At 44.4% G+C, this 19,458-nt stretch overlaps 1 protein-coding gene across 1 annotated transcript in view; it reads right to left on the bottom strand.

The window, feature by feature from the left end:
- Nucleotides 1-19,458, bottom strand: part of CDH3 (cadherin 3) — a 43,074-nt gene that overhangs the window by 15,506 nt on the left and 8,110 nt on the right. Inside the window, exons 3-8 of the mRNA XM_045814946.2 lie at nt 4,707-4,795; nt 3,430-3,555; nt 3,077-3,232; nt 2,814-2,958; nt 1,073-1,248; nt 281-409 (exon numbers count right to left, since the gene is read on the bottom strand). Of these exons, the coding sequence (XP_045670902.1) occupies nt 281-409; nt 1,073-1,248; nt 2,814-2,958; nt 3,077-3,232; nt 3,430-3,555; nt 4,707-4,795 (821 nt within the window). The remainder of the gene's footprint in view (nt 1-280; nt 410-1,072; nt 1,249-2,813; nt 2,959-3,076; nt 3,233-3,429; nt 3,556-4,706; nt 4,796-19,458) is intronic.

The raw sequence follows: 19,458 nt of genomic DNA, 5'->3' as shown, positions 1-19,458 counted from the left end.
TTTCATACGGAGCACTTAGGTACCAGGGATTGCATTAGGAACTGGACAAACATTATTCCTTCTAAAACTCAGAGCAATGCAGCAGGTAATATCACTACCTCCATTTCACAGATTAGGAAACGGGGCACAAAGAGGTTAGGTAGTTTGCCTCTGGGCACACAGCTAGTAAGAGGTGGGGCGGGAAGGGAAGCAACGTGAGCTAGTTCCAGAGTTTCATCAGAAAGGAAAACCTGAGTCCTTCATCATCTGCTGAGGGAAGAAGTATCGAAAGGGCACTTACCTTCTGAGGGTCAAACACAGGAGCATTGTCATTGGCGTCCAGGATTTCCACTACGGCCACTGCTGTGGTGGTAGAACCATCCCCGTCCATATCTGTCGCCTGGATGGTCAGTGTGTACTCGGGGACTTTCTGGGGAGGAAAGGAGAGTTCAGGCTGAGGGGCCCCTCACAGCCCTCCCAGAGGCAGAGCCCTGAGTATATGTGGAGGGAAGGGGAATGTCTCTCCCTCTCACAGTGTTCTCTTGAATCCCTGCCCCACTGCTCACCCAGGAAAGAACAGAGGCAAAGGGTGTAGGGGGAGGGGAAATACAGACCCAAACTGTTCTCCTGGGCCAACCGGGGGTGCAGTCTGGGCATTGCCCCCTGACCCTGGGCGGATGCAGAATGGGAGCTTTGAATGGGGATTTGGGCAAAGGTATTAATTAGGAAACAGTAGGCAACTCCAATATCCATGGAGCTAATTCTACTTTGTAGCACACAAGGGACGAATCTGGGCAATGTGCATGCTAAATGAGCCATTCTGAGAGGAAATGAGAAAACCGACAGAAAATATCAAGCGCCTGCATTTTATAGCTGCCTCCTCAGCCTTAACGAGATCATTTGGCACCATGCCAGTGGCTCCAGAGAGCTGTAGGACATCAACACGGGAACACAGCAGCAGCCAGTCCCAGCTGACTTGGATTCTCACAGCTCTGCCTTGGGCTTTGGGGGCATGGACAGGGGCTTCTGCTCTCGAGCGTTTAGTCCCCAGCCTGAGCAAGCCTAGGCAGCACCTTCCCTAGGAGCCACTCACCTCCCGGTCCAGGCCACTGGAGATGACGCTGATGGTGCCTGTGCTCCGGTGGACAGTGAACATGAGGTCATGCGGGTCCTTCGGCTCTTGGCTATGGATAGAGTAAGCAACCACTCCATTGTAGGTGTTGATGGCATCGTCCTCATCTGTGGCTGTCACCTGCATCACAGAAGTGCCTACAGGGGAGAAGGAATGAGTGAACATCCTTCCTTCCCAGCTCCAGTTCCAGCCTTGCCCACTTCTGGAACTCTGAAGAGGCTCCACCCTGCTCATCGACTTGCACCCATCTTCCACTTTGTGGCAGACTGCTAGTTGGTCCATTTCCATTCTCCGCTTCTTTCTTAGAAACAAAATTCTCAATCATTTTAAGTTGAGCACAGGCCTGCCTGGAACAAAACTATTTCCCATGCCTTCTTGCAGCTAACTATGGCCTCAAGACTAAATTCTGACAAATGGGATATATAACTTTGGGGGAAGTGCTTTTCTGAGGATGGGGCTTATTCTCCACCACTCATCCCCCACCCCCCGTCCAGGTGTAATGGCTGGAGCTCTAGCAGCAACTACATGGTAACCTTGGAAATAAAGCCCAAATAGCAGAGCAATGAGAGAGAAGGGGCCTAGGTCTCCCACACTTTAAAGCACCAGTCCAGCCTTGATTGTCCACCTCTAGGCTTCTTGAATATAAGGAGAAAGTAAGGTTCCATCTCATTGAAGGTACTATTGTTCTTTGGGGGATTTCTATATTGGCAACCTAACCAACTCACACTTCTTGAATTCTCCACAACTCAGAGGAAGGAAGAGAACCCCTCCCCACCAGCATGTGTCTTTAGGTCATTATGTGCTATATCTAATCTTCACAATTCTTTATAGGTAACATTGTTCCTTCTTTCTTTCTTTTTCTTTCTTTCTTTCTTTCTTTCTTTCTTTCTTTCTTTCTTTCTTTCTTTCTTTCTTTAAGATTTTATTTATTCATTTGAGAGAGAGAAAGCAGGGGGGGGGACAAATAGACTCCATGCTGGGCACAGAGCCTGATGTGGGGCCCTGATCCCAGGACCCTGAGATCACAACTTGAGCCGAAATCAAGGGCTGGACACTCAACCAACAGAGCCACCCAAGTGCCTCCATTGTTCCCATTTTCAGATGTGAAGATTGAGGCTCAGAGGTCAAGAACTTGCCCAGGGTCACAGGTAAAAAGGCAAATCAAGATTCAGATCTAGATCTTTGTAGTTCCAAAGCTAGTGGTTCCCAAACCTGGCTGATCATCTGAGGCTTCTGGGAAATTTTTAAATATACAGATTCCAGGCTGTACTCTAGGATCATTTTTTTTTTTTTTAAGATTTTATTTATTTATTTGACACAGAGAGAGAGACAGCCAGTGAGAGAGGGAACACAAGCAGGGGGAGAGGGAGAGGGAGAGGAAGCAGGCTCCCAGCAGAGCAGGGAGCCCGATGCAGGGCTAGATCCCAGAACCGAGCTGAAGGCAGATGCTTAACGGCTGAGCCACCCAGGTGCCCCCCTAGGATCATTCTTATTCAAGGATCTTGGGATGGGTGGGAGAATTTGTATTTTTAAGATGATCCCAGGTGATCTGATGCACAGCTGAGGAAATCAGGTATGGAGGGTTCTTGCAGCCTTTAGGGGGTCTGGTCTGACTTCCAGATGGTTACAGAAGATGACCCAAGGCTAGGTCTGGGCCCAGCAAACCTCCCCAGCTATCCGCCTCGCCCCCCAGTCCTCTTACCAGGTAATACCCCTTCCAAGACACTCCCTCTGAAAACTTCCTGGGTGAACTTGGGCTTGTGGTCGTTCTGGTCTGTGACAATGATGGAGATGTTCATGGGGTCTTCCACTGAGGCACCATTCTCTGATACAGCATGGCCAAAGAGCTGTGGGTGCACAGGTGTGGGGTCAGCCCAGCCCCACCCTCCCCACAGGGCCCTGCTTCTTTTTTTTCGGCAGGGGGTGGGGGGGCCTGCTTCTTGTGGGATGCTACAGGCTACTTGCCTCATACTTCGCAATCTTCTCCCGGTCCAGTGGCTTATTCAACAACAACCAGCCTGTTTCCTTCTCTATGGTGAAGACGCCCTCAGGGGGACTGTCTGCTCCAGGCCCTGTGATGCTGTAGAAAATCTTGGTGCCTCTGTCCTTATTAGATTTGAGCTGGAAGCAAAAGAAAATAGCTGCTAAGTCTCAACTATCTTAGGACAGCAACAAAGGTGTGAAGGGGTGGAGAGGCCCTCCTTTATCAGAAACTGCTCCGTTACAGAGGCTTCCAGGAGCAAGAAACCTCATCAGCAGGCCCTTGGATGAGGGTCCCTGCACCCACCAATGACTCTGCGGAGAAGACGCAGTCATACCTGATTCAGCCTCTGGGGGAAGGGGCCCTTGCCATTCTCAGAGACAGATATTGGTGGAACCACCCATTCTCTCTTGCGTCTTCGCAAGACACGGTTGGCTGGGGAGATCTTCAATGTTTTCCTTTCCTGCAAGGAGAGAAGACCCCTTAAAGACATGCGAACAGCTGGAAGATACCCAACATCCTCTCACTTACAGAAATTAAGGGTGAGGAGAGAGAACTAAATGGGTTTACTGCAAAAGACAAATTGAAAATAATCCCAAGTGTTCATTTATAGAGAACCAATTAAATACACATTATAATACTTCCATCTACTCAAACTGCTATACTGCTCTAAAAATGAGAAAGTCCTGGCACGAAAGATCTTTGATAAATGCTGTTAAGTGAAAAAGAACAAGGTATACTAAACTATAATATTGTTTAGTATTTTATTTAACAATTTAACAAAGTTAATACGTATCATCTTCTGTGTGAAAGGGTAGGAAAATAAGACCAGGTATTCATAGTGGCTCATATATAAACACAGTATGGGGGGAGAGATACAAAAGAAACTAATGACAGGGTTATCTGTGAGAAGGGGACAGGCAGTATATTGACCTATTTTTTAAGTGCAGAAAGAAGATGCAGACATGTGAATAGTATACTAGCTTTTGCATGAAAGAAGAAAAAGAGTCTATTTGTGTATCTGTATACATATATAAAATATATAACATAATGTATTTAATACAAACAAATATAGAATATATAAAGAAATTTTGGTAGGAAAAAAACTGGTAACAGTGGTTATCTGTGTCTTGGACAGGGCATTAGGTAGATGCAGAGAAACAAAGGAAGGTTATTCATTGTGTAACTTTTTAATATTTTTTAAATTTTTGAACCACGTGGATATATTAGCCCTTCAAAAAACTAAAAGAGTGCCTAAGTGCCTCAGGTGTGTCTTCCCAGAGGCTCATGGGATTGGCAGCCCTGTGCTGGAATCGCCTTCTGTCGGGGTTTAGCCAGATGATATGGGAAAGAAGGAAAGGGAGATGGGAAAGGGAATCCCAGGGGAAAGCCACAGGGCGGATGCTCACAGGGCAGTTTGCCCCACAGGCCTGACTCTCTGGCGCCCCTAGTGGGAGTTTGCAAACTGCGGGCAACTGAAGGCCAGCACTGCCTCTTCTCAGGTGGTACATGGTTCATAATGGCCACGGAAACCTCGAACTCCTGGCCAGCAGCAAGTTGGGCATGCATGGAGAGCAGTTTTCTTCTGCCTTGTGGTTGCCCGGGGTGTTTTACCTGGACTGTTCTATCACTTGGCACAGTGAAATCACCATCAGTGCTAAGCAGGGCTGTTGACTCTTGCCTGGGGCAGTCCACGCAGATCACTGTGGGGAAGGAAGAAAGAGAATATGAGGAAGGAGGGGGCTTCTGGAAGCTACCCCAGGGGAAGCAACACTTGACAACAGTCCTCTGCATCAAGGACTGTTCCAAGCCGGAAGGAGACCTGGCTTTGGTCTCCATTGTGATAAAATAAATACGAATTGCAGATGGGGCTTCCAACTTTGGTCTCAAGAGGGAGGATCACTTTGTGGTTTGTAAGCCAAGCCCCTTTCTTTGCTCATGACACCAAAGAATCAAGATCATAGGCATTCAGCTCATCAGCCCCAGATGGCTCATGAGACACAGCGTTACCCCAAGGACATAGTTGGAGGCAGATTTTCAGCATTTCGGAAGACTATGAGTCTACCTACATGTAATATGCATCCGGCTACCTGGTTACCCACACAGATCATTCTGGACAACCTCTAGCTGTTTCAGTTTATTGTGCTCCCTCGGAATCCCCCTGCTTGACCACCCTTTAAATAAGCACCCTGAGGTGATAACTACCATTCACCAAGCCAGAGACCAGGCCCATTTCATCCCTACAACTACCTTAACCACCAAGGTAGGTATTAGCTTCTTTTCAAAGATAAGAAAACTGAGATTCAGAAGCCACATCAGCCTGACTCCAAGGTATTCGCTAGAGAGTGTTCTTACCCACCCTTCCTTGTGGCCAAGCATGAAAAGAGGGCACCTAGGGCACACCTGGGCCCTTCAGCACCATGCTCTGACCCCTTGGTTCCCTGATGCTGGCCCAGACACTAGTGTGCATCATTAAACTAGGCTGCAGCACAACAAGGCCCATGGAGACAGTGCTGTGCCACAGAAATGTCGGCATAAGGCCCCCCAACTGTGTTTTGAAAACTTGTCCTTTAGTCTCAGATGACGAGAATTGGTTTATTTTTCTCCCTCTGCTGCTGCCACTCCTTTCCTCCTCTCTGATGATGATTGTTTTAAAAAAATCCTTCCTTGGGGCACTGGGCTGGCTCAGTTGGTAGAGCATAAAACTTCTGATCTTGGGGTTGTGGGTTCGAGCCCCATGTTGGATGTAGAGATTACTTAAAAAAAAAAAATCCTTCCTCCAAATAAGAAAGAATACAGATTACTTAAAAATAAAATCTTTTAAAAAGTCATCTCTACACCCAATGTGGGGCTCAAACACACCCTAAGGCCGAGAGTCGCAGGCTCTACCAACTGAGCCAGGCAGGCATCCCAACAGATGAGTTTTTTAACTACAAAAGCAATGTGAACATGACAAAGTATTCAAACAGTATGTGAGTGTAATATTAAAAAGAATTCTTTTTTTTTTTTTTTTTTGTAGTCACCACGCCCAGCACAGAGCCCAGTGCAGGGCTTTAACTCATAACCTACTGAGATCATGACCTGAGCCAAAACCAAGAGTTGGACACTTAACCAAATGAGTCACCCAGGCGCCCCTAAAAAAGAAAAAGAATTCTAAATGATAAATATCCAGATATAAAAACTCCTAAACCTCAACATTAAAAAACAAAGAACCTTAAAAGACATTTGTCCAAAGAAGATACACAAATGGCCAATAAGCATGAAAAGATGCTCAGAATCATTAGTTATTAGGGAAATGCAAATCAAAACCACAGTGTGATACCACTTCACACCCACTAGAAAAACCATTTTTAAAAGTGGGGGGGGCGGGTGGAGAATAACAAGTGCTGACAAGATGGGAAGAATTTGGAATCCTCTGGCATTGGGCATGCGAAATGGTGCGGCTGCCATGTGAGAACTTGGTGGCTCCTCAGAAGGTAAACATAGCACTACGGTATGATCCAGCAGTTCTACTCCCAGGTGTACAGCCCAAACTACTGAAAGCAGGAACACAGACACCTGCACACTAATTTCCATAGTACCATTTTTTGGTAGTTGAAAGGTGCAAACAACCAGTGTCCATTCGGAGATGAACAGATAAACAAAATGTGGTATACCCATGCAAGAGAACACTATTCCAAAAGTAATACAATTCCGACAAATGCTACAATATGGACATCATACGTGAAATAAGCCAGTCACAAAAGGACAAATACTGTAGGATTTCACATATACGAGGTACTGAGGATAGTTAAGAGAGCAAGTAGACTGGAGGTTACCAGGGGCTGAAGAGAGGGGCAAATGTGGAGTTACTGTCCAATGGGTACAGAGCTTGTTTGGTATGATGAAAAGGTTTTGGAGATGGACCGTGATGCTGGTTGCACAACACTGTCAATGTGCTTTAACACCACTGAATTATTTACTTTAAAATGGTTAAAATGGTCAACTTTATGTTATGCATATTTTACTTCAATAAGAAAAAACAGCAGAAGTCTGATGTGGGAGTGTAAAATGGAACAGTCATTTTGGAAAACTGTTGGGTAGTATTTACCAAAGCTAAATATACACATTCCCCAAGACCTAGCAATTCTGCTTTGCAGTAAGGACCCAACACACACGCGCACACACACACACACACTCACTCACTCACCCGAAGGCATGTGTTATAATGTTCACAGCAGCACTGTTTCTAATAGTGAAAAACTGGAAACAGCCCAAAGGTCCATCAGGGAGGAATGGACAGAAACACCATGGTATATTCACATAATGAAATGAATCAACCACAAGGACAGATGACCACGTGGATGAATCTTACAAACCTACTGCTGAACAACAGAGGCTAGATGTAGGAGAGGACCTAGGTATGACCACATCGACATGAGGTTCAAGAAGACGCACAACTAACCTAGGTGAATGAAGTTAAGACACGGGTCATCTTTGCAGAGAGGGGTCAGTGAATGGAAGGGGGAAGAAGGGAGGCTTAAAGGCATTCAGAGCTGCCTTCAGCTCCCCAGAGCCCAGCGCCACCTCCCTAGAAGCCAAGAGCTCGCACACAGAGGCAGAATCTGGTGGGGGAGGCTGGAATGTGCCCGTGACAAAGAGAAGATACTTAGAAACCAGGCTGTCCCCTTGACGAGGTCCCCATTGAAGAGTGGTGGACTCTGACATGCTTGGCCAGTAGGATGGGGAAGAGCGATCTAGGCCTGAGTCAACTCCAGAGGGTCCTGGAGGTAACGAGACTCCCAGAGTGACCCTGCCCTTTGCCTCCTGCACACAGCTCTAGAGACCCATCTTCTGAGAAATCTGGCTTTCCCGAGGACTAAAAGGACCAAGAATGATATATGGCAAAGGTGAAATCACCTTAATAAAGGGCAACAATTAAATAATCTATGGAACGCTTACTCCACGGATTATTTATCCAACTATGCAAAATGGTATTTATAGTAAAGTTTTTAAGTTATCTAGGGAAGTTCTTATGCTATGAAGTGAAACAAAGTAAGCAGAATGTATAAAGTCCTATATAATTTATGCAACTACGCACATTTCAAAAGACTAGAAGAAAATGAACCTTTCCAATGACTGGGGTTACCAGCAACTTCTTTTTTAAAATTTCTTGTCAGATTCTTCTCTAAACATGAATTGCATCGTTCTCCCCACCAAACTCATCTGTTGAAGTCCTAACCCCAAGCACTTCCAAATGTGACTGACTGTATGTGGAGACAGAACGTTTAAAGAGGTGACTAAATTAAAATGATGTCATTAGGGTGGGGCCCAAGCCAATGTGATAGTGTCCTTACAAGAGGGAATCTGAACACAGTAACAGAGCGAAGAGAGAAGACAGCCATCTACCCGCTAAGGAGAGAGGCCTCAAATAAAACCAACCCTGCTAATGCCTTACTTTTTGTTGCTTAAGCCCCTGAGTCTGGGTCACTTTGTTACAGCAGCCCTAGCCAACTAATGCAACCTGCACCACTCTCAGGAGTCGGGAGTCCCTCCCCTCCTGAGTTCCTATTAACAGCTGACATTTAAATACTTTCTTATTTAATCCTCACCAAGCACCCTATGAAGGAGATTTAAAGTACATTTTCTAGAATGTGAAAACAGAGGTTAAATGAATTCACTGAAGTTGCATAGCTAGGAAACAGAGGAGCTAGAAGTGTTACCCAGACCTTCATGGCCTGAGTCATTTTCTTAACCACTATGGTTGTTCTGTCTCTCTGATACACCAATAGGTTGGGGTTTCTTTTGTTTTGTTTTGTTTTGTTTAAATCTCTTCCTTACCTCCCATTACCTGTTCTCCTTCTCCATCTATTGCAATAGCAGAGTTTGACTTTTAGATGCCCAGTGAGACAGTATGATATTTGGAGGAAAGCACTAGACTTCAGGAAAATAACAATATCACTCTCACAGGGTTGATGTGAAGATTAAATGAGAATATAAGTAAAGGACTGATGAATAAGAATGCATGTTAGGGTCTGCCTTTGACGCAGTTAAGGGACAGAGACCCGGGGAAGCATTAACATTAACTTGCTTGGTGATCCTGGGTAAAGCACTTGAATTCTGTGGGTCCCAGAATCAATTGTTTGCTGAAGTTTTATGCCTAAGGCCTGCTTTCCCCTGGTTTAAAAAGAGAGATGCATGCTATTAGAGTTAATTCAAAAGTAGTAGGACCAAACACACTTGCTCCTTAATATAATAAGAATAAGAAAAGCATAAAGGGAATACCTAAAACTCCTTAGGTGACTCAGCATTTCTTAAAGGTGTGTTAAGGATGCATACAAAGGTCCCTCAATGCCATTAGTTGGGAACAACAATATGCTGAGGCAGAAATTGAACCAACTTATTACGAATTTAGGTTTTTTCATTTGGAAGGTGGAAATTAGACTTCACAAAGCCATTTTTTTTTTAAAGATTTTATTTATTTATGTGACAGAGAGAGACAGCCAGCGAGAGAGGGAACACAAGCAGGGGGAGTAGGAGAGGAAGAAGCAGGCTCCCAGCGGAGGAGCCTGATGTGGGACTCGATCCCGGAACGCCAGGATCACGCCCTGAGCCGAAGGCAGACACTTAACGACTGCGCTACCCAGGTGCCCCTTCACAGAGCCATCTTGAACATCAATTAAGATAAAACCCCAAACCACAAATCTGTGAACCCCAGAAGCTTACGCAGACTCTTATAACACACCAGGAAGCTAAGGTTCAGAGGTGAGGATAGCCCAAGGTCACACAGCTAGTGAACGGAAAATGGAGATAGAACCCAGGGTATTCAGATTGTAAAGCCAGTTTCCTCAACGTAGCGGTTGATTCAAGAGCTAGCTGAGTGCTTCCTAAGTGCCCAACATTCTTCTAGAAACCAGGGATGATGCATCAGGGAACAAGCGTCTATCCTCAAGTACCTTTACTTTATTTTTAAGGATTATTTATTTATTTGAGAGAGAAAGCATGAATAGGGGGTGGGGAGAGGGAGAAGCAGCCTCTCCACCAAGCAGGGAGCCCTGTACGGGGCTCGATCCCAGGACCCTAGGATTATGACCCAAGCCGAGGCAGACGCTTAACCAACTGAGCCACACAGGCGCCCCTCTCAAGTACCTTTAAATTTGTACAGGATATTGCCTCCTGTCCAAAATCACCTTTCTACTAAACTATTCAATGATGCATTGATTGTAATAGCAAAACCCCAGACAATCCCAATGTCCATCAATAAGAGATGAACTTTGTATTATGACACCATCTATACAAAAGAACACTACGCAGCCACACAAACACAAAAAAGCTAATCATGATGAGGAAGCTCCTACGTATTGATATGGAAAGATTTCTAAGACATACAATTAATTTAAAGAAGAGATAAAGATCAACATGGTCTATATTAATATGCTAACATTTGTATTTTTAATTGTGTTTGAAAAATCCTCTGGAAGGTGACCCAAAAAAGCTGGGCTTACAGGTGGAAAAACCAGCAGGTAGGGAACAGGGATGAGATTTTTGTTTGTTTTTTTTTTTTTTTACTGACTACACTTCTAAATTCTGACCTGCATGAATGCATTAGCTATTCAAATACTGATAAAAAATTAACAGTCCCGGGGCACCCGGGTGGCGCAGTCGGTTAAGTGTCTGGCTCTTGGTTTCAGCTCAGGTGGTGATCTCAGGGTTATGCAATCAAGCCCTGTATGGGGCTCCACGCTCCACACCGAGTCTGCTTGAGAGTCTCTTTCCCTGTCCCTCTGCCCCTCCCACTTGTGCGCTCTCTCTCTGAAATCAATCAATCAATCAATCAATCAATCTTTAAAAAAAATTAACAGTCCCATTTCCCATTCTCAAAACAGCCTTCTTCCTAAGGGAAGGTCTTCAGCTAGCAGAGGGTTGGGTGGCCAGATAAGTCTGTTAGCTGTTTCCCCTAACAAAACACTATGAGGTCTCCATCCTCTCCTATCAGGTTATCCATTTAGAGGCTAATGGATTGTCGCGCCCCCTATCAGAAGCCTTAATCCCCCAAACTCTGAAAGTTTCCAGGAACCCAGAAACCCTCTCCCTGTTTTCTACGAAATCTGCCCCACCCCGCAAAATGCACAGGACACTTCAGTGTCCTGTTGCTGGCACATTTCCATTATCCTATGGTTCCAAATATTTATAGTTGGCTATCCACCTATTGTTAGAGAGGACAGTGCCAACAATCAAGGAGAAGTCAACAGACATGCACTCCAAGTGTACGTGCCTCCCACTTAGGCTGCGTGTTCTCATTGCATCAGAGGGCCTGGCCCCATCAGCCTTAACCTGCAGTCAGTGGATACAGAGCACAACCCAGGGGCATGAGTCAGGCAGGCAGGAACAAGCCTCAACCCACTCTGCCTGAGACACCTAGCTAAGTGTTTTCCTATCCCATTCCTTAGAAAATAACCTGCAAGGTGAATATTACTGCCCCCATTATGACAACTCAGAAAACAAGAGGCTGCCTGGAACTACAGTGCCTCAGGAAGCAGCTGCAGAGAGGTAAGTCCAGTATACAAGGCCGCATAAGTAGGAAGCAGTAGGACCAGATTTCAAATCCTAAAGGCAGGTAAATGACGAAGAGCATGGGATTTACAGTCTCAAAGACCTGGGCTCAAATCCATATTGTGGGCGCATATGGAAGCTGTTTCCTCATCTGAAAATGGAAATATTACTACTTAACTCTCAAGATTATTTGGAGCGTTAAATAAGATAATGTTTATATGCTCTGAGTACTATTTCTAGCTCACAGCAAGCCCTCAATAAAAAGCACCTCACAACTACTCACAACTAATTTAGGTTTCTGATCCTAACTCTGGGCCTCTCCCTACACCAAAGAGAAACCATCTCTCAAAGTGGGCAAGGGGTCAGAGACAGCCAAATGCTTTACCTGAGGGATGAAGCACCAAAGCAAGGAGATACATAGGACCGAAGAGCCTGATCGGGAGCTGGCTCCGTCTGCATTAGGAGAGGACTGTTTGGTAGGGGTGCTCTATGGTTTACGGGGGGAGGCAGAGGATGGCCACCTTACAGACAAGCAAAACTGCCCAGGGAAACTTGCTGAGGCACATGTAGGAACATGAGCAGTTTTTTCTGTAAGCCATGAGTCATAGAGAGGCTGGCAAATGGTAAGCCCTGGGGCAGATCATTACAACTTCCTCCTAGATGTTTCCTGGCACCACTGGCTTGGATTACTGGTTTCAAAATGAAATTGATCTGAAACCAGGTCTCATCATCACTCATCCCCTTCTACCCCACCTTCTAACAGCTAGTGAAGTAAGCCCATTCCTGACTGTAGCCTAGCTCCACAAGGCCACACATCTTGGCCAAGACATGAGAGCATGAATGGGCTTGTGTCAAACTTTTTCCGAGGGCAAGTTGGTGAGCACTGATGAGCACATGGGGCAATAGTTCAGACCTTAAGACTGGAAATGACACCTAAACAGAGTTCTTCCGCATCCACCTGGGACCTTAAAATCATTTAACCACCCTAGACTCAAGAAATTCTGAATCACAAAGCCAATGAAGCTGATGGAGAGTTAAGTATTTTAATATAAATTGATAGCTTTCAGCATTGAGCCTAAGTACACAATTCCTAGAATATTGTTGGGGAAGGGAGTTAGTAACTTGAGACTGCTTCTAGAGAAATAATAATCAGAGCTCTGTGTATCTGCACTACATAAAAAGACATCCAATGGAACCAGGGGTCCCTGGACTGTGCTCAAAGCTCCTCTCTAAAGACCATCCTGCCAAGCCTGGCCTTAGATCCTGAACTGGCACCACTATAAAAGTTGGGTGAGAAGAGTCAAGTCCCCGGGGTACGAGAGCTGTTGAAAAAAAGAAAGCTTTTTAAGTAGACTTATAAGAACTGACGGACACTGGGCTGAGAACACATTCCAGTCCTGCTTTTAAGGTTGGAATTGCCTAGACGCCTCCCCACCGCCAAGGGAACACCCTTGAAGGTCAGGATCTTGTCTTCTCAGCCACGACATGGAGGTGCTATAAAGTCTCAATGTCCAACTTTACTGGATGTTCTGACAAAATAAAACTACCCATCTCTCTGGGAATAAAATGTTCTTCAAGTGATCAATCTTGGCCAACTGGCCTGCTGATCTTTGGGCATTTAAACTAGAAGGGAAGAGTATTATCAGTTTTAAAGTACTGTAGCCAAAAGGAAGCTTGTGGGGGATGGAAGAGAGATAATCAAGTCTGCATTCTGGCTTAGGGATACATCTAGCTCACAAAGCAAACAAATGTGTGCTCATAAGTATCACTGCCTTCTGTTAAGGGGCTGGGATAACAAGTTGCATGGGATAAGTATACAGAACCGCCTTAAAAGAAGATTCTGGCATTTTCCTGAGTAAAGCTACACTTAGGAAAATAGTTCACTAAAATACCAATTAAAAGAACGAGTGTTGGTGCTGCTATAAACTGTTAGGGGGTGAGAGAGTGTAAATTGGCACCTTCCTGACAAGAAGCCTTAAACAAGCCCTTTGACCCAGGAGTTGTGTCAGAAAATCATCCCAGACAGGACAAAACCATAACCGGAAAGATATTCATAACTGTTGCTGAAACTTAAAAAAAAAAAAAAAGTCAGTCACAACAACTTAACTTTCAACAGAATAGTTATGTGTGCTACTGTCACTCAATGTCTCATCTACAGCATTAAATATCATAAAGGAAAACCTATAGGGGCGCCTGGCTGGCTCAGTCAAACAGCATGCAACTCTTGATCTCAGGGTCCTGAGTCGGAGCTCCACGTTGTGTGTAGAGATCACTTAAATGAATAAATAAATACTTTTAAAAAAAGAAGAAAAAGAAAAAGAGAACCTATCAAGGAAAAACCCTGCTCTGCTGAGGAGGAAAAAAAAGCCAGGTCACAAAACAGCCATTTATTTATTTATAAAAGTTTATTTATTTTTAGTAATCTTTAATTCCCAACAAGCGGCTGAACTCACAACCCCAAGATCAAGAGTTCCATGCTCTTCTGACTGAGCCAGCCAGGCGACCCACAAAATAGTCATTTATAGATATAAAATATTAATATTTTTATACTTGGAAAGGTGCAGGGGGAGGGAGTTTGAAAAGACAAAGACAGAAAGGGAATAGGGCTAAGCCTTGGCACCAGGAAGGTGCCCTAGCTTTCCCTAGCACCAATGATCCCAGAAGAAAAGGAAACCCAAGATGGTGGACAGTGAGCAAGACCTAGGCTAAGGCACTCAGCTGGATGAGGGAGTGGGCGCGAAGGATGCTGGGCTAGGGGGAGGGGTGGGCTGGGGCATGCGGAGTCCACAAGACATGCTGGGAAGCCAAGGGGTTCAATAACCCCGCAGGCAGTTGGTGCCTTGCCGGGAGATAAGGCGCTTGAGGCGGCTCCACAGCGGTCCTCAGAGGACCCAGACTCTGTTTTCCAAAAGCTGAGAGTGGAGCTAGTGAACTCACTGCCATGGAGGTGATCGTGATGATTCATCAACACAAGGTCACCATCTTCAGCCCCGCTGAGGAGTCAAGCACTATGGTGGAACGCTTGGTGGAGGGCATTCTCAAGCGGCCGCCGGTGCAGCAGTGGCTTTACACAGACAAGCAGCTCCTGGGCGACAGCATGACCCTGGCAGAGTGTCGCTATTCCTGCCAGATGGCCCCCCTCAAAGCACCGCTCAACTCTGGACCTGGATCTTCCAGCAGAGGGGGCCCACCAGGCTTTAGAGGCCCTCAGCATGGAGCCCTTCTACCCACCGAGGTAGAAGATGAAGCTGGATTGTTAGGGGAGCAGGACTGGAAGGCGAGCGGGAGGGCAGTGAAGCCCTGGAACTCCGGCCCTCCCCCTCAGATTAGACATCAGTGAACACTTGGTGAGGGAAATGGCCCTGGCAGATCTACTGAAAATGTTCATTTGAAACAACAGAGGTCCTTTATGGATGGTGGGCTTCCATTTTGCTTATCTTCTGGTTTTTCTGTAAATTATATATTTGATTTGCTATCAGAATTAGATGTTATGATTCCCCCACCACCACCACTAGTAAAGTTATGTAACCCCATGTTATTGAGGAGAAAGCAATTCTTTCTGGGGAATTTCTTTCTGCTTCTCTGTTGAAAACTCTTTTCAAAGAGCTGCATTACTACTCAGGTTCCTCCTTACCCTTGGGAGCAGGTCCTCCCTTATAATCCTCAGAGAAAAACCCAAGCTGGGCAGTACTCCACAGCACCCTGGGAGTTTGGAATAGGGCTGACTCAAAGTTCAGCATGAGGTATGCTGCCTGGCTTACGGATTCCAGGACCATACCAGAACAGAGATCTTAGTGATCACCCTGGGATATCTGGGATAGCAATTAAGGGTCTGGTGGGTAAAAGCATTGTTTCCCAAACATAGCTCAGTGATTCACCTGGAGAACTTCTTTATCTGTTTATGCAGTATTTCCCCCTGGATTTTTTTTTTTTTTTAAAGATTTATTTGACAGAGAGACACAGTGCAAATGAGCGTGCACAGTAGGGGAAGTGGCAGGCAGAGGGAGAAGGAGAAGCGGGGGAGCGGGAGAGGGAGAAGCAGGCTCCCCATGGAGCAGGGAGCCCAACGTGGGGCTCAATCCCAGGACCCTGGGATCATGACCTGAGCCAAAGGCAGATGCTTAACCAACTGAGCCACCCAGGCACCCCTCCCCCTGGATGTTTTAAAGGTTATCTTGAAATCAGGATGTCAAAAAGCAAATCCATGATCTTTAACTCTTAGCCCAAATATGGCCCTTTTTCATGTCTCTCAGAGGATGACATATCATGTACTCAGCTACTCAAACCCAAAATCTGGGTCCCAGAAGCAGCTCAGAGTCTGGGTCTAGAGTACCTGGACTCTAATTTTGGCTCCATCACCACCTTTGGGCAAGTTTGTTTTCTCACCTATAAAATGGAATGATGTTAATATCTAACTCAATTAATACTTTGCACAGTGCCTGGCATACGGTTAACTAGCATCATCGTCTTCGATGACCATTTTTCCTTCAGACTCCCCTTCCCGGTCAATGATCAAGATTCATGCCTCTTCATCTCTACCCACATTGCTTTAGTACATACCGCATCATATTTAGCTTCAATGAGTGCAAAAATCTCCATTTAAAAAAAAGGATCTTTTAAAACACAACAGATCATACATTTGAAAAAATGAAATAAGATCACTTTCTTGTTGGAAACTCATCAATGGTGTGCCATTGTTCTGAGGATTAAAAAAAAAAATCTTTAATATGCTCAATTCCCTGTCTCTGCTGTCTAGCCACATTAGTGCTCTTCTTAAATGCAGCATAACCCCTTTACACATGCTGCTCCCCCGTCCACAACAGTGTGTCTCTACACTCCCGCTCCAGTCTACCCAGTTAACTCCTAACATCTTTCACATCCCAAAGCAAGTTACTTTCTCAGGGAAGCTCTATGTAACTTTCTGCCACATAATTTATTACAACTGTAATTATATGTTTACTTGTTATTATCTAATTGTCTATCTTCCTTATTACTCTCAATAATGCCCAAAGGCAAAGACTACGTTGGAATTTGCTTATCACTGTATCTCAACACTTAGCTCAGTGCCTGATACAAAGTAGGTGTTCGATAATGTTGAGTGAACTATGAAAGTCCTTTGACCCACCAATTTTGCTTCTAGGAATGCATTCTAAGGAAATATGTATACAAACTATTACAGTTATAACAATACTGCTACTTCACCACCGCTAACACCTAAACATTTATTTACTAAATGCTTTTTCATATACTAATTCATTAAATCCATACCAAAGCCTTATCAGATCCCCATAATTATCCCTATTTTACAGATAAGGAAACTGAGGCATTGAGGTTAAGCAACTTACCCAAGTTTCCACAACTGTTAAATAGACAGATTTAACCCAGGCATTGTGGAACTCCAGCTCAGGCACTCTACACACTATAACACATTTTATGCAAATTTCAATTATAGAAATTTGAAATGGTGCCATAAATATTCAAGTCACATTTTATATGCAAAGTTTGAAGAAATGCAAACCTCCCAAATTAAATAGTGTAAAGTCACATAATTTCACAACTGGAGATACTAGTGAATTGTAGGCACTCCCCTAACACACATACACTTCACATACAGTCACATGAGAACGTAAGTCTTCAATCATGGGAGTTATGAATTATTTGAGGTTTTCAAGAATGCATCTTTTAAATCATGCAACTGCCTTCTACAAGACTGTTTATTACAGCAATCTTTGGGTTTAAGAAAAAGCCCATAAGCACCTCTTGGGGGAGAAAATAAGATCATAAATGAATATCCTCTTTAAGAATGGAAACCAGGATGCCTGGGTGGCTCAGTCAGTTAAGTGCCTGCCTTCGGCTCAGGTCATAATCCCAGGGTTCTGGGATGGAGCCCCACATCAGGCTCCTTGCTCAGTAAGGAGCCTGCTTCCCCCTCTGCCTGCTGCTCCCCCCTGCTTGTGCTGAGTCTCCATCTCTCTCTGACAAATAAATAAAATCTTAAAAAAAAAAAAAGAAAGAAAGAATGGAAATCAACTTTTCTTCAGCAAAATGCTTGCTAACTAGATTTTGACATCTAAAGAAAAATTAGAAAATTTTCATTTTTGCTTTCAGTGAACATCACATTTTCAAACTCTCAACACTCAAGGAAAATAATGCAAGTGCTGAGATTTTACAGTTTACTTCTGAGGTAAGCAGCTTATATTTTGTAAAGTTTTGATGACTTCAAATACTTCTGAAACATTTAGATAATTGTCACCAAACAATGGTTAGTGTGAAAACTAATGGGTTTTTATTATTTTTAAGATTTATTTATTTATTTATTTGAGGGAGAGGAAGAGGTGAGAAACAGATTCCCCACTGAGCCTGGAGTCCATGTGGGGCTTGTACTCACGACCCTGAGATCATGACATGAGCTGAAACCAAGAGTCTGGCGTTTATCCGACTGAGCCACCCAGGCGCCCCAAAAGTAATGGTTTTTAAATGACGTAGTAACCTTAATAAGTTTACTGCAAAGCCTGTCGTCTTAAAGGTATTATTTGAACAGAAAAGCTTAATTTATGTGAATGGGGTTAAGATGAACAATTCACGTGATCATCCTTCTACAGCAGTTTTTCCTAATAAGGTGATTACTGATAGTTAGGTTTCTGAAAATCCAAACACTTTACAATTTTTTATGTTAACTCCTCCTTACTTCCACATCTGTAAAAGATAAAAACAAGGGTTTAGCTAAATAAATCATGATATATCCACCACATAGAAGACTACGGAGCTGTTAAAAACAAGATAGATGTAGATTTAACAATATGGAGAAAGAGGCCTGTGATTCAGTAAGTTAAAAAAGCAAGTTACAAAGTTTATATGCTTGACATAGTCCAATTCTTGTTTAAAAAAATCCCTGAATGCACACATAAGTTTCTTGTAAAGAAAAAGGTCCACAAGGATTGACATTAAACCACTGGATGTGCTTATCTTTGGGCAGGAGAACTGAGGAAGAGAAGAACTTTCCCGTGTTTACTTCTGATCTGCTTCTATTGAGAGGCAGTGGAGTTCATTGGTTAAAGCTTGGGCTGCTTACATTTGAATCCAAGCTCTGCTGTTTATCAGTTGTGTGATCTTGGGCAAGTTACTTAACCTCTCTGGTCTCAGTTTCCTCATCTGTAAAATGGGGATAATAATACTACCTACTCCAAGGGGTGTTATGGTGATTAAACATGCTAATACATATAAAATACTACGAGCTGTACCTGTCACATACTGTTACATATTTTATTGAAAAACATGGTCTTTACAGTGAACATATATCCATGGATTAATGTAAAATTCCAACCAACCAGCCCAACCCTACATAAACAATATCAATAGTACATATGGAGGGGGATGTGATGAAAACAAAAAGCCCCCTAGGCAATTCCGATACTTAGCCAGCTTGCAAACTACTGATTCAGTGTCTAAAGACCGGTAAACCAGTTGGAGTGTGGTTGAGTCGCCGCTGGGGAATGCAGAAGCATTTTGGAAGCGGAAAAAGACCATAAAAGACAAGAAAATTGCAGGTCAAGCAGCCCTGGTGGGAAGGCCCAGCTGAGGCAGACTCCACAAGGAGAGGGCAGGGTGTGGGCCTGGCATCTTGTTCTGGCTTGTGTATGAGGAGACCACAAGTAGCTATCTTTTCTCTCTGCCTGAAGCTACGACAAGATGGGACTTGTTGTGAGAAGGCAGCCAGTCTTAAGCAAGACGCCCAGCAGAGGAGCAGAACGCTCCAGTCCTGCCCTGTTAGTAACCAAACAGTAGTCCACCTCCTTGTAGCTCCAGGGACATGAAGGCACTTCTCACACACAGG

Source organism: Ursus americanus, chromosome 21 (assembly GCF_024610735.1).
Source record: "Ursus americanus isolate L20-20 chromosome 21, mUrsAme1.1.p, whole genome shotgun sequence".
NCBI classification, from domain to species: Eukaryota; Metazoa; Chordata; class Mammalia; order Carnivora; family Ursidae; genus Ursus; species Ursus americanus.
Note: the sequence above shows the minus strand (reverse complement) of the source record. Positions and strands in the feature narration are given on the sequence as shown.